The sequence below is a fragment of the Hipposideros armiger genome, unplaced genomic scaffold (genome assembly GCF_001890085.2).
Source record: "Hipposideros armiger isolate ML-2016 unplaced genomic scaffold, ASM189008v1 scaffold_224, whole genome shotgun sequence".
In the NCBI taxonomy this organism is placed as follows: domain Eukaryota; kingdom Metazoa; phylum Chordata; class Mammalia; order Chiroptera; family Hipposideridae; genus Hipposideros; species Hipposideros armiger.
The window spans coordinates 655,987-682,256 of NW_017731574.1; the positions used below are offsets into that span (position 1 = coordinate 655,987).

A 26,270-nucleotide genomic window follows, 5' to 3' on the forward strand; every position below is an offset into this window, starting at 1 on the left:
CACACACACACACACGCTCACACACACACACGCTCTCACACACACACACACACGCTCACACTGTGGGAGGGCTGTCCCAGGGCGATCCTGATTGTCTTCAAGCTGCAGTATGCCCCACCTGGGCTTTCGGGTGTCCCCTTGCTGAGCAGATGACCAGTGCCCTGCCTCAGCCTTGGCCAAGTGCATCCATGAGCAGAGACACTGTCTCTGCGTTGTGAATTCTGTCCGACTCTGTGCGCACCACAGCCCTCGGGCAGCCGTTCCTGGGTCATCGTTAGCCTTCCGTGCCTCCTCACACTGACCTGGCCCTTCTGAGCTGTGGGTGGGTCAGCCTCTCTGGCTCCCCGAGCTTCTCGGCATCTGCCTTCCACACCTGAGAGTCCCTTAGGCCCTGACGACAGCCTCCTCGCTGCCCCGCTGGGTTCCTTTTGTCAGATGGCCCAGGCCACTCCAGCTGAGCGGAAGCCTCACCCTGCTCAGGGTTCTTGGATTGCATGTGGCCTGAGCAGGCAGGTGGCAGCCTGAACTCCTTGCTCCACCTTTATAAGTTCCCAGAGCCCATGGTGGAGGCAGCGTGGGAGATGGAGCAGCTCACGGCTCGCTGGGATCCAGCACAGGATCCAGCAGCACGTCCCACCTGGAGGACCACAGTGTCTCCTTCTCAGGGTCCAGCAGAACCTGAGATCCAAGCAAGTGGGAACAGATTGAGAGAAATCTCCTGGGACAGAGCCACAGAAAGATCCAGAAGGGCATGCAGCAGGCTCCTGGGAGACACAGGCTGACAGAGATGAGACCCAAAAAGGAGGCACACAGACACACCCCTAGAAACAGTCAGGCAGCACTCCCCATTACCAACAAGACCCCAAAGCAGCCACAGTCACACCCATACTCAAAGTGCCAACAAACACTTTCCCCGAGAACTTTGCAGGGGCCCCTGCAAAGTGCGCTGACAAGAAGGGACCCCAGTGACCTCCATGGGGATAGGTCTACCTTCTTTTAGGATGACTGTGCCAGCACCGAGATGGGAGGACCCAGTTGACCGGGTCCTGGCCTCAGAAGCCTGAGTACCAGGTGCTGCTGCTGGCTCTGCATGGGCGCTGCCGGGTCCCCTGCAGACTACTCCTCCCCTGGACTTTCACGCAGCTGGGCCTGCAGGCACCTGGCTCAGGGTGTCCTGGGGAGGGAGAAAGAACCCCAGACAGCATGGGGAAGGGTCCGTGTGTTCCCACGCCAACACACAAAGTGTAGACACTGCTGCTCTGGAAACCATGTGCTTTATTTGGAACCTTATTCCAAGGGAACCTCCCCCTGCGAAGTAGAAAAGCTGCAAACCCTGCGGTTTGGTACAAGGCAATGGCTAAGGGACTGCAGTAAACCCCTTACCGCTGGGCCCTTGTCATCTGGGCCTCAGACTTCCCTGGTCATCCTGACTCCTGGCTGAGCTGGGTGTGGGTAGCTGAGACTTCTGGGGTGTCCAGCTCACCTCCCAGCATCTTCCTCAGCCAGAAGTGAGGACGTGGATATGGGACAAAGGCCAGGGTCCCAGTGGACAGCCTGGGCCTCTGTCTCCCACCAGGGGTCTGCAGCAGCCATAGCTCTTCAGAGCCTCATTGCTCTGGGTACATCTTGGCTCCTGGCTGAGGAACCACGGAGAGTGGGATGCCCCGCGGCAGGTGAGTGAGTGAGTGAGTGAGTGAGTGAGTGAGTGAGTGAGTAGGGCGCACACAGCCAGCCAGCTCCGCCCCTCAGTACAGGTCCGCGAAGGGCTTGGAGTAGTTGAACATCAGGTAGTCCATGTAGTAGAAGTCGTAGGCGCGCTGCCGCTGCGGGACGGAGAGCTGCGTGAAGTACTGGTGCGTGATCCGCGCGGTGGTCCGTGCCTCCTGCGAGTGCCGGTCCTTGAACCGGGGGAAGGTCAGGTTCTGCGGCGCGTGGATGAGCCTCAGGAAGAAGTTGGCATCGTCCTCCATGCTCTCAAACTTGCCCACAAAGTCATAGTCGATGAGGCAGGGGCTGCAGAGCCGGCTGACGTGGTCCCAGTGGATGTCCATGCCCACCGGCCGGTGCACGTCCAGCAGGTACTGGACGAACTCGGGAAAGCGCACGCCAGAGCCCGTCCTCAGGGCCTCCCGAGAGGCATTGGCCCGGTAGCGGGCTAGGATGGCCTTGCCGAAGACGGGGTGATAGTAGCTATTGGGGTGCTCGAACTTGTCGCGGAAGGCGGAGACCAGCCTCTCGAAGGGTTCGCGGACAAAGAGCATCTTGGTGTAGGTACTGAGGCGTTGCAGGATGCCCTGGCGGTCGAAGGTATCCAGCCGCTTAAGGGCGCTGCCGTAGTGGACGGTGTTGTGATGGATGTCGGCGGTGGACGAGGCCAGCCCCGCCAGCACCATGAGCACCCGCTTCCAGTTGGAGCAGCCTGCCTTGGGCACCTCGCAGTACAGCACGCGGTGGCGGTCCTCCACGAAGATGCGGGACACATGGCGCGGCGTGACCGCCCTGCGGCTGCTGCTCGAACGGTACTTGGCACACGCCTCCCGCATCACCCGCTTGCGCTCCTGCTGCCTCTGGTGCAGGCTGACCCAATGGCCGTCCAGGACTCGGGGTGCTGGCCGGATAAAGGTACCAGCTGAGCTGTTGGCCAGGGTGGCCGCTGCAGCTGGCATTTTCTTGATAAGCAGCCGCCGGCGGCGCTGCCGGGGTCGCAGACGGGCCCCCATGTTTAGGTGGGCTTGGGGTTGGTCAGGCACCAGCAAGTGGAGGCCTCTTGGTGCCCGACTGGACAAGTCTTGGGTGACCCTCTCTGTGAGTGTCTTAAAGTCACCATCCTGAGAACTGCCTGGTGGGAAGTCCTAGGGCAAGAAGAGAAATGGTTACCAAGACAGCCGGGCACGGAGGGTCACACAGGCCAGGCCCTCACCATGGCTGGGGTCCCTGCCCGCTCTGTGGCCCGAGTTTCTCCCAGGTGAGGGAGAGGGAGACAGGCTGACCCTGCAGGACGTGATCCCTGTGATCTGAGCCACAGGCCAGCAGCCCCTGCCGCTCTCCTCTCAACTGGCCACGGTCTGAGATGCAAGTGTCATTTTGGCCACAAGGTGGCGCAGGCCTCCCAGGAACCTGGGACCGGCGGGCGGTGGAGGGCGGGGGTCGCTGGTGGCCTGTAAGAGGCTGCTCAGATTTACTGAGTCAATTAGCACACTCCAAAGCCAACATCCAGCGGGAAAGGGAAATTCATGGGTCTCAAGCCCAGGGCTTTGTTCCCAAGGCTCCTGGGAAGGACTGGACATATTTTTCTTTCTAAGAATGGGTTTAATGGGAGCTCCAAATTTTCTTCCCGGCCCTCCCCAACTTTCCCCAGGGTGCTCATGCTGACATTTATCTGACTCTTAGAACTCACATTGTGGGGCTGCTGTAGCCTGATGTTGAACTTTACTCCTGAAAAGCAAACAGAGAGGACAGTATTAGCCGTGGAAGTACCACGTGGTTCCCAGGGACCCACTTATAGGTTTTTTACTCAGGGTGCCCGGTAGGGAGGGCGCTTGGGGTAGGCTCTGTGAAAAGACAGTTTAGGGAGGCAAGCGGAGAGGCGTGGCTCAGTATGAGTGCCCCTCCCCTCCCTGCCCCTCCCCAAATGGAAAATGGAGGTGCAGCAAAGACTTGGTGTCCCCAGCTCCCAGGTGATGCTCACTTCTCAGCATCTCACCTCCCAAGAAGGTCTGGAAAGGCTCCCTGCCCACCGGTGCCCACACACCTGCCCAGTGGAGCAGCCAGGAACCTCATGACCCATTTCCCACCTCACACTGTCATTAAATCACAGGGGAAAGGACCCGTCAGAAAGTTCTGGCATCCTCTCTTCAGGCCCTGTCCACCCTGCCTTGGTTGTAGTCAATGTGGACTTTCTGTACTTGTAATACAACACGCTTGCACCCACACGTTTGCACACACCAGGCCTAGGATTGGAACACACATGTTCGTTCCCTTGGGATTGGGGCCTCCCCACTTACTCTGGAAAGTTCCCTAACTTAGCCATCCACTTTGCGATTTTGGCCTCTCAGCTGGCCCTGGGGCTCTGTGTGTGTGTGTGTGGGGGGGCAGGCAGGGTGAGCTGGCCACATCCTACTGTTCTCCAAAGGGCTGAGCAGAGCCCAGGCACAGAGTGTCCAGAAAGCACTAATTGTGACTGGGGGAAGATAGAGAGACATCAGCACATCACTGGCCACAATCCAGAATGTCTCCTCTGTCCACCAAGGAGGCCCTCTGCCTGAGCTCACCCAGGATAATAGGCGCCACCTTTGGCCAGAGGAGACTATCCTGTTTCATACCTGATTTGGTCTGTTTTGGGGGAGGTAGTGGGAAGATAAGAGGACTCCTTTTGGGGGAATCTATTTAGGAGTCCGAACCTCCTTCTGTTGTCCCTGTCTAGCCATTGAGGTGTCAGGGGCTCTTCCTGCTCCTGTGCTGAGTGGATGTCTCTGCTCTGAGGTTTTGCCATAAGCCACAGTCACAATCAGAACCAGCCACCCCTTAAACAAGCAGAGAGCTAGAGTTTCTGGCTGGGGTGATGGAGCACAGTGTCTGACCACACCTGAGTTCTGGTGGCTGCCTGGGCAGGGTGTTCTTCCTTTCCTGTCTCTGTGTACTTGGCAGAGGTCCAGTGGCTGGAGCGCAGCTGGCAAGGGGACGTCCAGGTCCTCTGTCCCTGACCCAGGTACTCCACTGACTTCTCTATGAGGTCTAGTTTTACAGGTCTGGTCACTGCTATGGACTTGGCCTCATCCTGGTCAGTCTGAGGATGTGCCCACACACTTCCTTTATTCATCAGCAGTTGAGGAGAGGGGAACCCGAAGTCACCCTGGACTGAAAAGCCTAAATTCCCTGAGCCTGCTGGAACTTTCCTCGAGTCCCAAGAGAGGTGGAAGTGAAGGCAGAACTTGGGCCTGTTGCATCTTTCTTTGGCTGCAATGTTATTCTTTGATCCCTTTGGGTTGGGACCAGGGGCGTGCCCTTCCCTGGGCAAAGGGCAGTGTCCGCACCTTCCTGAGCATTCCCAAGGTTATGTGCATATCTGGGTGCATATGGGGGAAGCTCAGAAACAGGACTTCTGGACTTGCCCACGAAGGCTGAGCAGCTCCATGTAGAACTGGCTGCACCCCTCAGGGCATGGGAGATGAGCTGTGGGTGCCTGACCATGAAGCAGGAGCCTTTTAGAATTAAGCCCCTCGCCAGGGTCTCCCTCTCAGCACTGAGCCTGCTTCCCTCCTGCTGGCCCCCCTTGCCCCCCTTCCTTACACTCTTCATGGCAGCCATCGCCAGCATGAGCTTTCTGAGCTCATTTCTTTCTGGCCTGTGCCGTTTCCTCCCACAGCCAATGATCACAGCTCCCTTTTCCCAGAAGGGACGCACTGCACACTCGGGTTTCCTCCACACTCCCGGCTTTCCTTCATTATTTTCTTCTGGTGACGGCAGCTGGCTCTGCTAAATCACCTCTCCTCCTCAGAGTTTCAGACACAGGAATTTACTCCGCTTGTCAATCCTGTCAACTTGTCAAGGTGAGATGGCACTTATTTATATTCCTTTTCTGGGGCAAATGAATCATACTGGATTTAGCCAAGTGTGGGGCTGAGGAACCATTTACAAAAGGCATCCTGCCAGCTGGTGGCGTCAGACAAGAATGCGCTTACTGAGGTCGAAGCCCCTATGGCTGTGAGCTCCCACTGACACTGTCCCCTTGGAGGGTGGGGCCTGTCCCTCCAAGGGGCCTGTCCTATTTTATCTGTGCAGACTGGACAGGAGCAGTTTTCCAAGGTTGGCTCTGGTTGGGCCAGAGCCCTAGGCACAAGATGGAGAAAAAGTTCTTGCTGGATGGAGCTTGGGGCTGAGTGAGCCTCTGACTTCTTGGACACTTTTGCCCAGCAAAGCCAATCTTGCTGCAATTGCCCCCCTTTGAAAAGAAGAACTGTCTTGTGGAACACCCAACAACAGATCTCATGGGGAGCCTGAATTTGCCATAAGCTGTGTGCTCCCAACCCTTAAACTTATGGCAGTTCATTTGGCAAAGACTGCCTCTCTCCCACATGGCCACTTTGGAATAAAGACAGAAACTTAAAAGAAATGTGATGGATTCTCCCCTGGCTAGAGGCCCAATGTTCCTACTTTTTCCATGGAGAAAGCTGCTCTTCCACACACTGCTTGGATAAAGGCTGAAGCAAAGACCACCCCAGCTCTGAACAAGTGAAGACCAGAAGCCTAGAGCATCTTGAGGCTGGGGGCTCTGCATTTCATAGTGGGCTGTCACTTCAGGACCCTGGACACCTCCGTGGAGAGCCCAGGGAAGGCAGCTAAGGGCTCTGCCTCTGCTGCACCCACAGAGAAGGTATTGTCACTAGGAGCCATCAGAATTGGTTCCATGGGGGACTTACGGGGTGTATATTGATCTCAATATAACCACTATTAGCTCCTCCCAAGCCCCAAAGAAACATACAATCTAGATAAAAAGTGGGCTTTCTGAGCAACACAAGCCACCTCTTCCATTCAATGCCACAATGCTGCCATGCATGTCCCCTGTCCCCTCCCCCATCCCCACCCTGGGAAAGAGAAATTCCAAGGCAAGTCATGTCCATGCCACATATACAGTGTCTGAGTTACCTGTCCCCTTCTGTCAACATAACATTAACAGTCTGTAAGGGAGCTGCATCCCCTGCCTGGTGAAAAAAAATAACCACTTTCTCTTTCTGGACACAAGACATTCGCAGAGTGGTTGGAACACATGCAATATGATAAGAGTGAGCAACAGTGAGCATAGACAAGGTGTGAGTTATTGGGACTGTCAAGTGTTTTCCACTCGGTGAACTCTTCATGGGCTGAAGGTTTTCTTCTGCGTGTTTGGTTGAAAAACTTCCTGGTTACCTACCGAGGAAAGGCAAGGGGTGATGAGGGTGTGTGAAGCCAGTTCTTAGAATCAGGCCGTGCAGCCTGGGTCTGGAGCAGAGCTGGGGAGGGGGCGTCCCTGGCATGTGAGCTGTTGGGGAGGAGGGTTCCTTGCCCACTCATCTCCGAGTCACAGGAGGGAGGCCTGCTGGGTTCAACTCGAAAGCCTCGATCCCAGATGCCCATGACCCACAGGAGACGGGGGCTGAGGACCAGCTTTTAGTTAGTTGGTGTAGGCAGTGGGCCAAAACAGGACCCAAGTGCCTGGAACGGGGTGGAAGTGCCCCCTGAGCCCTCGGTTGATCATGTTTAAGGTGAGTGACTGCTATTCTGGTTGCTCGAATCCCAGCTCCCAGCCCTGGCCGGGTATGGGGAGAGGGTCCTGCCACTCTAAATGCTGGGGCCAAGGGGAAGGCAGGGCCACCCTGAAGCAGTCAGACCCACAAAGAGGGACAGAGATGGGGGAGAACTGAAGGGGCCAGGAGAAGCCACTAGGCACGGATGTAAGTCTGAAGTCCCTGCCCTGTGTGGAGTGTGAGACTCATGGTCCTTGAATCCCTAGAGTTTCCTGCACCAAGTTGCATTTTCTTGGTTCCTTTTCCACGTCCTATTCTTCTGGTGTCTGAGCCTGTGTGGCCACATCCACACAGTGCTGTCCATCCACACGTCCACTTGGGCTGCCCATCGGCCCAGGAAACTCCCAGAGGTTTCAGGCTGGCCTGAGCCACACTTCAAGGTGAGGCCCTCACTGTGTCCCCCCACATATGAGATCCTGATTCCAAGATTCGGTCCCACCCCAGATTCCCTGGCAGTTGGTGGGACGAAAGCTGTTGCCCTGCTATGCGGCCTCCGCATCCCAGTTGAAAAGCAGCAGCTCCTGTGCCTAACGTGTGCCGCACAAAAGGCTTCCTGCCATGTCTGGTCAGTGTCTGGGACTCACACGGCAGTCATGAAGCACAGGTGTGATGCAGGGACGCTGGCAGGAGAAAGCCCACCGCAGTCAGGGGACTAAGCCCTTAGGGAAGCGCCAGGCCCCACTCCAAAGGAAGTATGGAAGGTTTCTGAGTGATGGGCTGTGTTAGTCAGGGTCCTCCAGAGAAACAACCAATAGGATATACACATGGAGAGGTGGGCAAGGGATTTATTTGAAGGCAATTGTGGGGGTTGGCAAGTCCAAAATCTGCAGGGCAGATCAGCAGACTGGAGGCCCAGGGAAGAGCTGATGCTATAGCTTGAGTCTAAGGGCAGTCTGGAGGCAGAATTCCTTCTTCCTTGGGCGACCGCAGTCTTTCCTCCAAAGGGCCCTCAACTGATTGGGCGAGGCCCACCCATATTCTAGACAGTAACCTGTTTCACTCAAAACCTACTGACGTGTTAATCACATCTAAAAAATACCCCATGGGGTGGCCAGTTAGCCCAGGTGGTTAGAGCGCAGGCTCATAACACCAAGGTTGCCAGTTCCATCCTCACATGGACCGAGAAGCTGCGCCCTCCACAACTAGACTGAAGACAACTACTTGACTTGGAGCTGATGGGTCCTGGAAAAACACACTGTTCCCCAATAAAATAAAATTTAAAAAGTTAAATACAACTTATTTAAGGAAAAAAGTTTATAAAAAATTAAAAATACCCTAGCAGAACATCTAGACTGGTGTTTAACCAAACATCTGGGTACCATGGCCTAGTCAAGTTAACACATAAAATTAACTGCCACAGGGGTGTATTCGTTTCCTAGAACTACCACAAAACTGGGCATCTAAAAATAACAAAGACTTCGTCTCTCACAGTTCTGGAGGCTAGATGTCTGAAGTCAAGGTGTCAACTGGGCTATCTCCCTCCAAAGTTTCTTCCAGCTTCTGGGCAGCTCCAGATGTTCCTTGGTTTGGGGCAATTTAAATCCAATTTCTTTTTGTTTTGTTTTTTAAGATTTTATTGGGGAATTGGGGGAGGGGAACAGCGTTGGGGAATCGGGGAGGAAGAACAGACAAGTTACTGTCCTTTTGTTCTTCAGTCTAGTTGTGGAGGACGTTGCTTCTCTGGCCCATGTTGGTATTATCATTGCGGTCTTCCCAGGTGCGGCAGTCACTCGCCGGCCATTGGATGGCAGCTCATGGTGGCTGATGGCAGCTCATGAAAGCTCACGCCAGCTGCCGGCCGCCCCACTACAGCCTACGCCGTCGCCAGTGACTCACAGCAGCCCAGCTCCAGGTCGAGCTGTTGTTCACCATCTTAGCTGTAGAGGGTGCAGCATCACTGGCCCTCATATGTGGGATCCGAACCGGGGTCCTGCTGCTCAGAGCTGGTGTCCCAAGCCAACTCTTTAACCAACGCGCCACTCGGCCAGCCCTAAATCCAATTTCTGCCTCTGCCTTCACTTGGCTGTCTTCTCTGTGTCTCTTCTCTTCTTCTTATAAAAGCAAAGTCATTTTGAACTAGGGGCCACCTTAATGACCTCATCTTAATTTGATTACATCTGCAAAGACCCTATAAGGTCACATTCATAAGTACCATGGGACTACAATATATTTTGGGGGGACACAATTCAACTCATAACAGGGAGCGATGTGACTTCAGGGGGCTTTAAGAGCATTCAGGAGGCAGGGCAGGAACAGCCTGGAGAAGGTAAAAAAAATATTTCCCCTGCTGGGTTGGGTCATCTGATTAGTAGTAAAAGATTATGTTAGTTCTCCATGTTCTTGGGGCAGGGGCCGTGTCTGGTCCCTCTGTGTCAGACAAGAGTCTAGCACAATGCCTGGCACACAGAGGGAGCTTAATAAATGCTTGTGGAAAAGCTGATGCTGCCTGGACTGAGAGCTGGCCCTGAAGGTGGGGATGGGCATTGGGCTTCTCCTCCCCACAGAAGCCAGGCCCAGAGTTCTGGCTGGAGCCCACCAAACCCAGGCAGTGACTTCTCCAGCTCGGCCTGGCAGCCTGGGAAGGGTCTGCATGTCTGGGTGGCAGCTGTCAGCCAAGTGGCTCGATGCAGACAGGAGTTGCCCGGGTTGAGGGTGTGTTTACTCCTCCCATGCTGTGTGGGGTCTGTGTGGCTGGAATTAAAACATGCCCAGCTGGCCGCCTCCCATAGCCACCTGTGGGGCACCAGGCCGGACCTGGGGCCTTGTGGTAGCCACACCTCCTCTCTCACCAGCTCAAGCCCTGTCCTTTTGAGGGGCAGCCCTCACTCCAACATCCACCTCTGACTGCCTCATTGTGAGCTGCTCTCTTCAACTGGGCAGATTAATTTATGCAGATTAGATGCAAAACTGAAGTTTAAACACTCAGCAATTAGAGGGCGGCCTGGACTCAAGGCACAGAATTCAGATGTAAAAAGCCTTACCAAAGGGCCTTAAATTCTCACTTATGTTCACAGGAAAATTCAACTCATTAAATTCTTTGCTAGGGCCTCAGTCACCGCCTGGAGAGTAGCCTCGGTCACCGCTGTGCCCAGTTCTGCTGCCCCAGGGCCCTGGGCAGGGAAATGGGGTTCCAGGCAGTGGGGATGTCCTGGACAAAGGTGCTGGCTGCTCATGGAACCCAAGGACGGCTCTGTGGTCAGAGTGTGGATCTGAGGGAAAGGCAGGTGTCAGGCTAGACACGCTCCTGGGTAGGGCATGGGCGGCCCTGCAGGGGCCTGTCTTCTTGCCTCAGCCTCTGTGGCTTCTTCCAGTTGCTGTGAGACCACCAAACTCATAGTGGGGTCACATCGTGGACCCCCGACTTTTGGCCTCTCCCTTGGCCTGGAGAATCCACCCTGAGTCACAGGTTTTTAAGGAGTCAGTATATTTTTAAGGAAGGGGAAAAAAAGACAGAGAGAGCAACCTTGGACAAATCCTTTGACCTCACTGAACCTTAGTTTCCTTCATCTGTCAAATAGGATAAAAATACCCATCTTGCAGGTCCGCAAATGTGCAAATGAGATGATGCACAGTGCTGGGCACAGAGAGCCCACGGGATGGGAGCTACCAGCTCCTGGCGTTCCTGGCGTTCCTAACACCTGGTAGCTGCGTTTCCCTGAGCCCGGCTCCTGCACCAGCGCAGAGGCTCTGGGACCTGTCTGTAGGGGAGGGGAGTGGGAATCTTCCCGTCACAGGCTGATGGGCACCTGACAGCTCTGACCGTTCCTTGTTTTGTTTAGCGATTCCATTCCCTCGCCTCCGTGATTAGGATCCACGATTCAACTGGGTAGTTCCCTGTCAGCTCAGCCTTGGCTGTGAATTCCCTTGGAGCTGTCAGAGTGGAGCATTGGAGTTCCCTGTCAGTCAACCAGCTAGCCAGTTAGCCGGTCTTTGAACCCAACAGCTGTCCTGCCACTCCTCACCCACTCATCTGTCCATCACTTGGTGGCAGCAGGGGGTGACCCTGAGCGTCCTTCGTGTGCCTGCCTGTCCACAAGACCGGGGTCCTCAGCTCCTGCTTCGAAGTTCCCCTCTGTCAGGGCCTGGGGGGGGAGGCTCCCACCATGGTCAGGGTGTGTGTGGCCCCAGCACACATGTCATGCACTGCACCCCCACGTGTGCATTTTGCATGGAACAGGAGTTGGTATGTCTTACACTATGTTACGCCATGCAGGCCAAGGGGATGCATCACACCCCATCTCTGTGCCGCAAGTGCGCACGCTTCCTGCTGTGTGCCGAGGCGTGCGCTGGGCGGGGCGTGTGCGTGTTCATGTCCATGTTCGGTTTCTGAGAGTACATGGCACATGGCTTACAGAAGGCCATACCTTTTCTTCCCTTCATGTATTCTTGCGACACACTGGGCCCAGAAGGATGAGCAGCAGCTAGTGACTGCCGCTGCCGATGAGAAGGGGCTTACTCAGCAGCAGAACCACAGTGACCTCTGATGGCCCCCATCTCTGCCTCCCCTACAGTATGTTGACAGCAAAGACATGAGGCAGCATAAGAGTCATTCTACCCAACACCATTTTCCCATTCACTCCACACTGACTGAGCACCTGTATGTGCCAGGCAGTGTCTTGGGCACGGGTGACGGCGTCTTAGTCATGAATGAGACCGTGATGGGTGTGCTCTCATGGAGTTTAGTCTAGGAAGGAAGTGAGCACTGAACGGCAATTCCACGTGTGATAGGACGTGGCAGATGCCATGAGATGGGGAAATGACAGCAAGTCCAGGGCATCAGCTGAGGGCTCCCTAAGGTTGTGACAGTTACTGGCACCTGACGGATGATGGCCTTCCTGGAAGAGCTTGGTGGCCTTGCATCATGAAAGCAGGGCTCTTGGGATGAAGGAATATAGAGACTGAAGGGTGTCAAGAAATGGCAGGACCATGGTGACCGGTAGGGGCCAGCATGCAAGGGCCTTATGGTCCTGGCAGAGGCACTAGATCTCATCTCCTAAGGTCCTGGGGGGCCTAGAAGGGCTTTGGGCTGGGCATTATTTGGAGTTTTAGGACCATTCTGAGATAAAGAGCTGACAACAGAAGCAGAAAGTCTGGTCAGCAGATGTTGCCATTGTCCAGACAGGAGGCGTCCGAGGCCTGGACCCAGGTGCTGATGGCAGAAAGTGCAGGAAGAACATTTCAGGAGGAATAGTCAGCAGGGTGGTGTGCTGGTAAACGCTCAACAACTGGCTCCCTGGGTAATGGTGCGGGGGGAGCCCCATTGTGGTGTTTGCTGATTTCCGTGCATATATACACCCCCACCACGGCAGGTTTCAAGCTACTCATGTGAATGTGGAGTTGGGCCCTCATAGGCTGGTACAAGCCAGCTCCTGCACCCCACTGCCTGAGCAGGATCTGGGGGTGCCTGGGAGCAAGATACGGGAGATTCTGACGCGAGTGGTGGGTGGACACTGCTGCCATTTCCTGCAAAGGGGGGCAGATCCTTATTGAATGTGAGATGCCTGTGGGTCTCCCATGTGTAGACGTCCGGAGGGCAAGTGGAGGGTGGTGAGGGAGGGGACACACATACGTGCTCAGGAGCAAGTTCCATGGCCTGCGGCTCTCCGGGGCCTGATGAGATAGGGTCCCAGCACTTCTCAGAGGAGAGAGTACAGAACTGAGGTAACCAATTACCTAAAACCCTGGCAGCAGGCCTGGCCTGAGTTCTGCCTTTGTCCAGAGCCCATGGGGGGTCCCAGGGCCAGCTCTGAGAAGCTGTGGCCTCAAATGGGACGGACATAATGAGTCCTCCTCTTTGGCTGCCAGGGCACCTAGTGATAGTTCTCTAGTACCTCTACAGGAAGGAATCTAATTTGGCTTAAATATTGGTGAATTCCCACCAGGGGTTACCAGGAAATAATAATGAGTGAGCCACACTGGAACCTGAGGCAGAGGTGGCCCCACTAAAGGGCTGCCTGTTTGCAGGAAAAGTGCCAGCAACACTGACTGACCCAGCCCTGAGACAGGAACATCTTCACTGGAACAGAGAGTCAGGCCACTGGAGGCCACTGGTAGGGCAGCCTCATTACTGTGGTGGCCAAGCCACAAGATAACAATCAGTCCAGCTCTAGCCGGCTTCAGGATGTGTCACTCCGGCTGTGGCATCAATTACTGAGCTGGCCTGTGGCTGTCAGAACGGTCACAGCTGTTGCCTGAGATACTCTGAAGAGCCACAAAAGTAAATCCATCCTAGCTGATGCTTCCTTGAAATGCTCCCTCCCCTCAACCTGCTGCAGGGGGTTCTCTGTCCTGAGAGAGGCATTCCAGGCCCCTGGGGGGAGCCAGCCTCCTGCTAAGGGCTGCCCAGGGGCTCAGGGACGGATGCACTCAGAAAAGTCCCAAATGACTGAGCACCAGTTGTCACTGCTGTCTACCGATTGTACCCCAATTCTGGGCAGCAAGTCCTCCCTCCTGGCCCCAACTCAAGCACCATGAATGGGCAGCTGCAGTTCTAGGCCCTTCCTGTCTCCGGTGTCTCCTCCAGCACCACAGGGACCACCGAGGGGCAAGTGCCTTTCAGGGACCGTCCCGTGTGCCCTTGAGCAGAACACTGCCTCTGGCAACTCAAAGATTGAAAGGTCAAGGCTGGAGGTGTTTCGAGCCCCTCGGCAGCCCTGGCAGTCAGTCCAGATGCTCTCTGCCATGGGTCTGGATAGCTGCAATGCACATGAGAGACGTAATGCTCCGAAGGCAAGGCCTTGAACCTGGAGTTGGGTCCAGCCAAGAAATGGGCCACCAGCAGCTCAGGAAGCCTCTGGCTTAAGGATTTGGCTGGCTTCTTTGAGGGGTAAGGCCCAGAGTACAGATGTGAATCATGGCTTTGGCAGTGGCTGGCTGTGGGGACACCATCTGCCCTGGACGTCTGGCCAAGAACTACTTCCTCTCCCTTCTGCTTGGCTCCGCCCAGCCTAGCACCCTGGGGTTGGTCCAACAGTGAACACCACTGGGTTTCCTGTGGGCTGACCATGGCAACCCCAGGCCATCCTGGGGAGCACAGACATCCTACGGCCCCATCACAACGTCCTGGGGCTGTGCTCTACCCGCACATCACACGAGCAACCCAAGACCCACAGGCCTTGTGTCACCCAGCCTCAGGCTCATGCAAGGTGACCAGTCCCTAGGGCATTGACTACATGACTGCGATAAGGGGTGGGGCGCATGCAAGTTGCACGTTCAAAGGTCTTTCTGGAGATGACTGGGGAATGGCCTGGAGAAGAGGAAAACCTAAAGGAAGGGGAAAATGGATTAAGTTCTTACATCCTAAGGCAGCTGAGCAATGGTGGGGCCTGAACTCAGGCAGGGCAGGGAGATGGGAAGGGGGAGCAGATTCTGGAGAACAACCAAGTGCAGGGCTGGAGGGCTTGGGGAGTCAGGGGTCCGAGGGGTAAGGTGACGGAATGTCTGCCCCTCACCCTTACATGCTGTCTGAGGGAGGTCTGGGGCAGAAAGGGAGGACTGATAGGGGGAGAAGCCCCCCACCTTGGGTTTGGCTATATTGAACCAGAGACACAAGACCTGCAGGTAGAAGCTCTCAGCTGGAAACAGTGCAGAGTGTGGGGGGAAACAGTGTCCAGATACAAACCACACAATGCTGCCATGCGACTTCCAGCATTCTTAACGCACGCAGCATCCTTGATGCACGCAGCCAACATAACGCTGCATAACAACACCCTCATTAGCTCTGAGCACAAGAATAGGCAGTAGAACTAAACACTGGAAATGTCATCCAGAATTTTCACCATTGTCATGTGGACTTAGAATTTGCCATAGACTTTAAGGCAACCCCTCAGCCGAGATCCCCTCCCCTCTCCGGCATGTTGGGGATGTTTCCTGAACTATGAGAGCCCCCATTCGCAGGGAGCTCAGTGCTGGTGCTTGCCTCATGGGGTGGGGGCTGCTGGGTTTCCAGAAGGCACTGTCTGAGGTCCCCAAGGTCTCCTCCAGGCTCAGGCCCCTATCTGCAGCAAAACCCTGGAAATTAGACCCGCGGGGCTTTGCAAATAGAATATGGTTCCCGCATACTGGCTGCTTGAAGGGTGGCCAGGTCACTGTGAGAGGAGGGTGGAAGATGTTCTGAGCTGTTTTCCTGCTGCCTTTGAAGTCCAACCCGCGGCAGCTCCAGGAGGAAAGAGCCGTCAGAGGCACAGAGGCAGCCCTGCCTGGCTGCGTGTGTTTCCAGTGGAATGAAGACTTCTTTCTCGATTACTGGGCATGTGTTTGGGGCGCCTCTTTGCAGTCACAAATGTGCTATTCCAAGACACAAAGCAGCCTGGCTTGTGCCTTCGGCCTTCCACGCCTGTGTGCAGAGGAGATGAAGAGCTGCCCGTGGAGGTGTGTATGGGGCCGTCCTCTCCAGAATTAATGATTCGATAGCTGGGTGAGAGCCGCTCAGCCCACTGAGGCATCTTCTGCAGGATTAAACGTCATTCCTTCTAATGACTTGATTTATGTCTGGAGGTTTGCAGCTCCAAACAAAATATTGTGGTGATGGCAATAAATCACACAGGGGATGCTTACCACGGCTAGCATGTTTTCTGTTTGTAGGGAGGTGATAGCAGAAAGAGGGGCTGCTGTGTAACGTATATGGGGGACAGGGAGAGCACAGGACATGTGTGGTGTCAGGCGGTGGGAGCTTGAACAGGGGGTATTAGGCTCTGGATGCCTGAGGCTTTGGTGGGCATTTTTGGCTGGAGATGACAGGGATTTCAGAAGAGCTAGAAAGCCACAGGAAAGCACTATCCTGGGCACCGGGGGTGGTGCGGGGTGGTGGATATCCTGAGAATGTCATTGCTAGCTTTCAACTCCTGTATGCCCTGTTGTATCCCCGGCTAAGTATGAGTCTGCTGAGGTCAAGGCCACAGGATGCACATGTGCCTCCTGGGGGTTACACCTCTCCTGTGTGCTCAGGACAGCTTCTGGAGTACACCGGGGCCATTTTCTAGTCTGCAGCCCTGTCTTGGGCAGGGAGAGACCTGGATGGGGCCAGGCAGGGGTGGCTCTGCAGGGCTGAGCTCCGTGGAAGAATCAGGACTCACTGGGCTGCAGACAGGTGCCCCTGGGCTGGCATCTCTCACTCAATGATCAGCAGAGAATGATCTCTTTCCACCAAGACCTCGCCTTGCAGAGAAGAGCTCAGAGGACCTGACATTGGCAAGTTCACCTCCACAGTGGATTTAGGTTAAGACCGCAGCCTGAGCTCAGGGAGAAACCAGCAGCCCTGCTTTCCCAGCTCCCGTCCTTGTCCTCCGCTAAGGTCTTCTGTCACAGAAGCTGTCTCCCATGCCCCCAACATCGGGGACTGGCTGTCCCCTTGAGGCAGGGCAGAGGCTGGAGATGGCATGCAGGGCTGGTGACCACTCGAGGGGCAGCCACAGAGAAACCTGGACGGTTCTCACCAGCCTAGCTAAAGCTCCAGTCTGGCCAGAAGTCTGTGAGAGCAGTAGCCTCTTCATTGGTGAAATAAATCCTGTCTCTGGTACCCAAACAGAGGGACAGGGGACAGGAGGAGGTGAGCTTGGGGTCAAGTTTCAGGGGTCGGTCTCCTCATCTCAGGGGAACACAGCCACTCTGGAGGCCCGTGTGCTCTCTTCCTAAGACAGAGAGATGTGTTCCCAGAAGAGTCCCATGGCCTAAAACGCCACATCCAAGACAGTCTGCTCATAAGAGGTCATGATATGGAGGGAATCAGGGATGCTGGGCACCGGGGGACAGTGACTCACCACGTTATGTGGCCCCAGCTCTTGTTCATGGCACATTTAAGTGGGAGGTGTGGCTAGGGGGCATCAGGATGGGGACAGGCTCATGTGTTGCACAAGGGGTGTCTTCCACGTCAGCTGTGACGGAGCACAGGTGATGAGAAGATGGCACATGGGTGGCACGCTGATGGCAGCTGGGATAATGGATGGACGGTGCATAGAGGATAATGGGTGGATGGTCTAAGGGTGGCAGGTGGATGTCGGGTGGATGGTGGGTTATGGGTGAACGGTGGGGGGTGGATGATGGTGGATAGTAGGTGGATGTTCAAGATCAAGAGAAAAGGATTTGAGATGGGGGCCAGGTGACGGCGGGGACTAGGCTGGCGGGTAGCTGGAGGAGAGACAGAGGGATGGGGGCACTACATGGCCACAGGCAGAATCCATCCGGTCCAGCTCAATTGGCCAAAGGTGTAGCCTCTGGTTGTGCCTTCCCTGCGGGTGAGACGGACAGGAATCTGGCCCCGCCTTCCCCCATCCCGACTGTTTCTGGCTTCCCTGATGATCAGGAGGTGGCACAGGTGACAGTGGCGATGGCAACTTCAAATCAAAGGTAAGCCAGAGCCCCGCTGACCCCCGTTGAGCCCTGAGTGTATATACCCTGGCTGCTGCAAAACATGGCGCTTCCCCTTCCGCCCAGTGCTGAAAGCAATCGCCCGTGTCAGAAGACAAAGGCACTGTCCATCTTTCAAGCAAGAGAAAAAAAAGAATGTTGTTTGGTTTACAAAGTCTGACAAATTTTGATAATGAAAACTTTAGAACATATGATACTGCAACCTTTCTAATTCCAGGCAGATAAGAATGCATTTCAACTTCAGAAGCAAGAAATCACCTTTTATCACCTAATTTAACAGTGTTACTGGGAAAATATGTTAGGAGAATGTAAAATGTTTAAAGGATAAAATACGCTGTCTTGGATGGCTAGGGTTTTAATTGCCCCGATCGGAGTCCAAACACACGTCCACAGCAGCTCTGACAGACACTGCTAAAGAACGCGGTGTCTGTCAGGAGGCGAGGTCAGCATCGACTTCTGCCCTCTCCCCCGGGAGCTGTCTGGCCTCTGCGGCACGCGTCAACATCCTCCCCGTGTGAAGCACGAATCGGTTCAGATATTAATATTAATCGGCCAACACATTAATATTAATCAGTTAATATATATTTCCCATGACAACAAGAGATAAAGGAATCTTATTATATGGTGGATCAGGGAACACAGAATATCTAAGTGGATTTCCTCGGGACGCAAGGCGTAAAGGAACCTAAGCCTCTTAGGTTTGTCATCTCCGCAGAGAGCGGAGCTGGGGCGAATGCGTGGGCAAAGTCACAGCAGGAAAAGCCTCGGGGAGTACATTCCTCTCCAGGGGCAGGGAGCTATTTCCCCCAGTCTGTGAGCAGGTTGGGATGGCGGTGGTTGTAGGCGGCCCCCAGGTGGCCACTGCAGATCCTTCTCTAGGGGCGCGCAGGTTGCACAAAACCGGGCCCCTAACGGCCCACAGGAGAGAACACGATGAGTCTACCTTTCTGTAATGACTCACCTGGGGCCTGCCTGGTGGGTGCTAAGGACACAGGGTAGGTAAAGACAAGCTCCAGGCTCTCAGGCATTTCAGCAGGCTTGGTCTTACTCTCCGTGTTTTGCATGAGGCCGGTGAGTCTCAGAGAGGTGACGTGTCTGGCCCTGGTCCAAGTTGCTGGCTGGAGGGGGTAGGCTGAGCCGGGGTCTAGGCCTGACCTGTTTGACTCCATGCCCTCATTCTAACCATTATGCGACACTGCCTGAGGGCTGGAGGGCTGGCCATGCAGAGGGTGACAGCAGGTCTCGCACAGCCATCGCGACAGTGTCACAAGGTCTTGGCCTCCGCTGCCCACACTGGGGTTCCTGGGGAGGCCTGCCTGCGGGGTGGTGGCGGGGTGTGGGGGCAGAGACCTCTCCACAGGCAACTGTCTTTCTGCGTGCTCGCTTGCAGACAGCCTCTGCAGGCAAAGGCACGGCTGAGCACAATTAACATTTGAAGCACTAATTATTTTACTTGGGTGTCTAAGTCTGACGATCCTTCAATTTCCGTTTAATTGGAGAAAAATGGTCATCAGTTACTGAACAGCGGGAGGGCGGCTCCATGCTTTCCTGACATGGAGCCAAGCCGAGAATCCTTGGAACATATGTGTCCCCACCACAGCAGCCGGGCAGCCGTGCCAGGCGAGGGTGCGGTGGGTGGGCCTTGGGCACCCTGCCCTGCCGTCCCTGACATCTGCTGGGGAGGCTTTTGGGCCGAGTTAATTACTCGCCTTTTTATCTTTTCCATTTTGTTCCATTTTCTGCAACAGCATCTGTTGCAAGAAAACCAACTGCAAGAGGAAATGGGCTTCATTATTAAAAGGAGAGCTTATAATGTCTCCTTCACTCCCCCTTGTACTTGATAATAATCTGAGCTCATAATGAAAAATCCTCAGGCCCTCCCCGGCATGGCAGGGAGGGTTGAGGGGGCTGGTAGGAGTGCATTTGCCTGCTGCTGAGGGACATAGGTGTTATGCTGGAGGGGAGGCTCGGTCTGAGGGGCCCACGCTGCCTCTCCCCTCCCTTGCAGGTGAGCATCTGGTGTCCAGGGTCTCATGGGAGAATTATGAGGCTTTGGTGCCCACACTTGTGGAAAACTAAAAAGAACGTTTTATTTTGCCTTGCCTGTTTTTGTCTTTGGTCTCCTATGGGCAACCAATTAAGAGCCAATCAACAGTTTTACTAGAGTTAGGGTTGGGGAGACTGAGACGGTGGGCCCGCCGAGCCTGGCTGCTGGTGGAATGGTGGTGAGGCTCTCTCTTCCGGCTGTCTCTGTGGACTGATGGCCTAGCCTGGGGTGGCATGAAGACAGGGGTGGCTCAGGACACAGGGAGAAGCTAACTCTGTGGCTTCTCCTCAGGGACAGGCCCAGAGGCCCAGGTAGCCACAGACAGGAATGAACAGGAGACCCTGAGGAGAAAGGGTCTGTGCCTGGGCGCGCCCTTGCTGGGGACCAGAGCCTTGCCATCTCTGTAATGGGAAATGGGTGGATTCGTGCCCAACGATGAATGTGTCTCCAAGAGGAAAGGATGATGTAAACAACCTGGCCCATGGCTCCATGAAGGAGTGCGCAGGAAGCCCCAGTTGTGTTCAGACAGGAAGAGCCCCTGGCTGCCCAGGGCTGGGCCAGACCCTCTATCTCCCCCGCCCCAGCTGGGAGCCCAGGCTAGGCTGCAGGCAGAACCAGAACCCCGGGGAAGGAAGGCTCTGGTGAAGGGGAACCTGGGGCTGCTGGAGGGCACAGTGCTGCAAGCGTCTCAGTGGCGCTGGCACCAGACTGCAGGTGGCACCGCGTACCTGCAGGAGCCATCTGTCCTGTGGTTCTCCTTCTCAACAGTGGTGGGGCCTCGGTCAGTTTCAGAGCTGCTCCCGTCCTGCATCTCCTTAAGTGGAAGACAGGAATGGCAGCGGGGACTATGGAGAGGGCTACCTGAGCTCATCCACAGGAGGAGGGAGGACGGACACCTGGGGATGGTAAGTGCCAAGGCATATTTAGATGTTCAAGGTCCGGATGCTGAGTACCAGGCAATGGGACGGCCTGGCTCTAACAGCCCGCCATGTCCAAAGAATTGCACTGGGTGAGGTGAGGGCGGCATTCCCCTTGGTCCCCATAGTTAAATGTTTAAGGTCTGGGTACTGAGTATCAGGCAGTGGGACAGCCTGGCTCTATTAGCCCCCCATGTCCAAAGAATTGCATTGGGTGAGGTGGGGACGGCATTCCCCTTGGTCCTCTGTGGGAGGGGCACTGGACAGGGCGGTTGTGTCCACTACCCTCACTCACCCCCTCCTCCTGCCCATCGTGAGGGAAATGGCAATCTTCATCCACAGGACTATGCTTCTCCTCCACAGCACCTGTCAGGAGTGTGAACTTTGCAGATGTACCCAGCGGGCGGACGCAGGGGCGACCAAGACCAGCCTTCACGCTGCTTCCTCAGTGCCCACCAAAAGCCATGCCCTGCACGTGCAGGTGAAAACAAGTTCAAAGCTGAAAACGCTTCCCTAGAATCGCTTTTGTTGTGAAATATTTCATTCATGCAAAAGAAAGTATATAACATATAATATATACCACATAAAGAACAAGAACACACCCACCTAGGTATGCACCACCCAGTTTAAGAAACAGAGTTTTATCAGTAGCATCGAAGCTCCCTGCCCCCTCACACATCCTATCCCACCCTGGCCAGGGGTGACCACTACTGAATTCTGTGTTTATCATTCATTTGCTTTTTCAAATGTCTTTTTTTTTTTTGCATGCGCTTATACCCTAAGCAACTTATCATTTATTTTTGCAAGGTAGCTTACAATAGGCCATAGTGGGAATATTTACACCACAGAAATTGGCAAATGTTACAAACCAAGGCTTTGTCTGTCCCTTGCACTCAAAGCACATTTACTAGCATGTGGCTTGATTGTAGGCCACCTCCAGGGGGAGGCATCACCTTCCAGAAGAGGCTCCTGTCAGCTGAGGTCAAATCCCTGATTAAAGGTGCAGCTGTGAGCCGAGCCGTGAGCAGCCCACACTCACAGCGGTCCAACATGGCCGCACCCACTGGGAAAACAGATCTGGGTGGGGCACCACAGCAATGACTTATATATCGAGGTCCAGACTAGAAGTGACCCCACAAATCTGTCGCCTCATTTTGTGTTCTATGGCTCATAGTATTTACAGGCCACTCCCTGTAAAGTCAAGCACATACCTACTAGGGCTCTTTCCAACCTGGAATTATTTATGACGTGGCATTCAGAGAGGAAAAGCAATTTTCTCAGAATGTCTGATGTCATGATATATAGTCCGTTTGACATGCATGTGCCCAAACCCATTGCTCTGCAGGCCTGCCCCTCCGTTACTATTACGTTGAATCAAGAAAGGAGAGTTGGAATGGCTTGGCAGGATGCTAACTCAAGTAGCATCCAAAGAAAATGCCTAGAGCATCTTCTGGAAAAACACACGTTTTAGAAGGAATTACAAGATGCACCAGTTATTTGGCCAGATCACGTTTTTCTAGGGCTCTTTTGTTAAGTGATGCTGAAGTGAAGTCTGGCTCCTGGCTCATGGAGCCCCCTTCCCAGTACTCCTGGCTGCATGGCTGTGGACAGGTCACACCTCCTGCCTGAACTTCACTAAGGACAATGTTGCCTGTGTCCACATATGTTGTGACTCAAAGACCACGCCCACCAATAGGTGAATGGATAAACAAATTGTGGAATACCCATGCAATGGAATACCACTGTCCATAAAAAAGAGACAAACTACTAATACACAAGAGAACACGGATGAAGCTCACAAACGTTAGGCTGAGTGAAATAAGCCATGCTGTACTTCTTGTAGGATCTCACTTATATATTGGGTTGTCGGAAAAGTCATGACGCATGTTTGCGACAGATGGCACTAGTTCATTTTTGGAAGTACTAGAGTCATTCACATCTATGTTACTGCTATGTCATTTGACAGCTGACAGTTCTAGCCTCATTGTAAAAAAAAATTGAGCAATTTGGTTGAGTTTTGGAGATTTTACAGCAAGTTGAAGATGGAAGACCAAACTGTGCATTTTTGCCATATTTTACTGTTTTACTTCCATAAAGAGAAGAATGTGCATCAAGCTTGTGAAAAGTTGCATAAAGTTTATGGTGACAATGTTCTACAAGAACGTCAGTGCCAACGGTGGTTCACGAAATTCCGCACTGGTGATTTTGATCTCAACAACGCTCCTCGGTCAGGGAGGCCCACCGAGGTTGATGACGACAAAATAAAGGCATTGATCGAGTCAAACCCACGTTACACAACACAAGAGATTGCAGAAACATTGAACATCCATCGTTCAAGCGTTCGCGACCATCTGAAGAAGCTGGAATACGTAAGCAAGCTCGATAGTTGGGTTGCGCATGAGCTCAAAGAAGTTCATTTGATGGCACGTATAAACATCTGCAATATGCTCATTAAACCTGAGGAAAACGATCCTTTTTTGAAGCAACTGATAACTGGTGATGAGAAGTAGATTGTTTACCACAACGTAAACAATCTTGGCGTGCAAACGGTCTTGGTCCTGACGTGATGATTCGCCTCAAACGACATCAAAAGCAGACATTCATCAGAGGAAGGTTACGCTCTCAGTGTGATGGGATTTTAAAGGTGTCGTGTTTTTCGAGCTCTTACCAAGGAACCAAATAATCAATTCGAATGTGTACTGTCGGCAATTAGACAGTTTGAATGAACCCCTCATCCAAAAACATCCAGAGCTTGTTAATTGTAAAGGAGTTGTGTTTCATCGTGACAACGTGAGACCACACACAAGTTTGATCACCCATCAAAAATTATTGGAGCTCGGATGGGATGTGTTGCCACACCCACCAAACTTGCCTGACCTTGTGCCATCAGACTTCCACTTGTCTCGCTCTCTTCAAAACTCCTTGCATGGTATAACGTTCAATTCACATGAGGCTGTAAATCAGCACCTTGTTCAGTTTTTCACAAATAAAGACAGATCCTTCTATCAATGAGGAATTACAAAGCCCACTGAAAAATGGCAAAAGGTTATCGAACAAAATGGGCAATATATCATTGATTGATCTTCGTTCTGTATATAAATAAATGACCTTTGAAAAACATAGACAAAATATGTCATGACTTTTCCGACAACCCAATAAAATGCTACAACAGGCAAAACTAATCTCTGGTGGTGGAATAAAATTCATGGTTGCCTAGGGGGCCAGGGTGAAAGGGATTTGAGTGAACATGAGCACGAGGGAATGTTCTGGGGTGAGGGAAATGTGTATCTGGATTGGGGTGATGGTACACATTTGTGAAAACTCACTTACAATGAATGTATTTTCCTGTGTATAAATTATACCTTAATTAAATTGATAAAAAGTTGTGTGAACATAGTTTAGAACTCTACAATGCCAGGTTAAAAAAAAATGCTATTTCAGTTTTGCTGAGATCTTGCTTATATCTCAGAAACGAAATAGTAATACCTGGAGGGAAAAGGCTTTCATAAAACTAAAAAAAAAAAAAAAAGAAGTGAATTCAATAACATTAGCTACAGTCAATTTTCGATGATCCTTAAGCAAGCAAAGCAATTCGGAAACACTGTCTGCCCCCACCCCCACCCCCGCAAAGTAAGCCTTAGGCATTCCTTGTCCTCTGTGGGATGAGAGGCCCAGTGAGTGGGGGCTGGGAGCCAGAGGTGAAGGATGCAGGGAGGCTGGGGTCAGATAAGACTGTGGGGACATCAGGGTGAAGTGGCCACTGTGGAAACACAGTGACGCAGCTCACAGCTGAGTTTCACCCCCCCACCCCCACCCCGAGATCACTCTCAGCTGCAGAAAGTCGCCTCAGCCAAGGTCACATCTTCTTCCCAGGGGCTCCCTGCATCTAGCAACTGGTTGACATGAAGAATAAGGGACAGGCTCCCTGCATCAATTGCGGACCACTCTGTGGGCCACCCCAGCTCTAGAGCTCCATGTGGGACTGGCTGACTACATCACAGCCCGACCTCTCCTTCTGCTCACTCTTGCTTCCTTCCCTTCCCCCCACAGGTGTTGATCCAAGAGAACCCACACACATCCTACATTTTCTCAGTCTCCTTCCCAAGGATCTGACAGGTGGTGCCAGTGGTCCAAGAAAGCAAATGCTAAGGTGAAATGTTACCGTTGAATCACCTGGTGCCCAGCCAGCAATGGAACCCCAGCACTGGTGGTAGATGGGGCACAGATAGCCCCGGCAAGAGGCAGTAAGGCAACTGTTAAAATTTTTACCGGTGAACCAGGGCGGCATACCAGTGGAAGGCAATGGGCTGGTGTATAATAATATGTGTTAGGAGGCTGAGAAATACGGGGTAAGTAGAAATTTAGGGACAATGGAGTTGGTTGACTAGTGCCTCTTTAGCAGCCTATAAGGACACTCCCATCTTCCACAGCAAGAGGCCCCGTCTCAGGTAAGAGTAGCCGAGCTGCAGAGAAGGTTAACTCTCAGCAACGCCAGGCACCTGACTGAGAAATGGGATGGGGGACACCTGGAGTGATGCATGTGAAGAGGAGGGGCTATACCTTAAGAGGTGAGTGATCCAGAAAACAGGTACTGGCAGGAGCCAGGAGAACACACAAACTTGACTTGAGGGTGTTAGCTAAGACAGCAGAACCTAAGGCTGGATGGGGGCGGGGAGGGGGCATTCTGCTGGGATACAGGATTTAACAGTATGGCAAGGACCCCAGATGATGATGCCAGCAGGCTGCTTGGGTGGCTCTTAGAAATGTGGAGGAGGCTATGGCCCACACTAAGTGAAGCAGAGATGGTGGGGCTGCTGTGTAGACCATGGAGGCTCACAGAGGTGATCATGCCGGAGGGACCTGTGAAAAGCCGGGAAGCCCACCGCATGACTATGTTTTGTGGGAGGGCCTGGAACAGGCTCCCTTGTGTAAAGCAATAAAGCATCGCTGGTGAGAGGGGCACCAGCAGAAGCTCAGTGATGGCTCTTCTCTGTGGGCCAGGGCTGAATGTGGGAGATGACATTATAGGCCTGGATTCTCTGATATCAGTGAGGACAGTAGGATCCTGAAATAATTGAATCCATGGTGCTTAGCCACCATAAATGAATCCCAACGAGTAGCAGTGTCCGTGCAGCAACCAAGAGGAGCTGACCTGCAGAGCGCTATGGAGATGGTTAATAGAACAGGACACCCCTCAGGGCAAGAAAGATGGGTAGCCAACAAGGGTATTGACCAATATGGACAACTGAAAAAACCAAGATGGCCAATAAGGAGGCTGAAGGCAGCTGTCCCAATAAAAAGGCACAATCCTCTGGCCAGTTTTCAGGTCCAGAACTCAATGACTGAAGGGGAGATCGGGTCCCCAAGAGGAAGAACCCCATACCATCATGGCAACGATACAGAGCAGTGTTTCCCAGCCCTTCCCTAAAGTGACCTGTAGCCATTTATTTGGATAAGTGTACACTGAGGGGAATGGGAACACCCAAACATTTCTAGATTTTTGTCTGAGTAGACAGTGACACCTGGAGACTTGGCCCTTGAGAACCTGAAGTGTCGCTGCAGCCGCCCTGGTGGAGTGAGGGCATACAGGGGCCAGGTAATGAACAGTCCAAGTCTGGCTCAAGGTGGGTTCACAGACTCCCCAACCCTGGTGATCAC

The 26,270-nt window shown here is 53.5% G+C and overlaps 1 protein-coding gene across 2 annotated transcripts in view; it reads right to left on the reverse strand.

Moving 5' to 3' along the window:
- Window positions 1–1,265: 1,265 nt before the first annotated feature.
- The window catches only part of CHST8 (carbohydrate sulfotransferase 8), a 141,496-nt gene continuing 116,491 nt past the window's right edge, over window positions 1,266–26,270 (reverse strand). For both annotated transcript variants that reach the window (XM_019654469.1, XM_019654470.1), the window contains exons 3-4: window positions 3,398–3,435; window positions 1,266–2,852 (exon numbers count right to left, since the gene is read on the reverse strand). In XM_019654469.1, coding sequence (XP_019510014.1) covers window positions 1,746–2,852; window positions 3,398–3,435 — 1,145 coding nt within the window. In that variant the 3' untranslated portion in view covers window positions 1,266–1,745. The remainder of the gene's footprint in view (window positions 2,853–3,397; window positions 3,436–26,270) is intronic.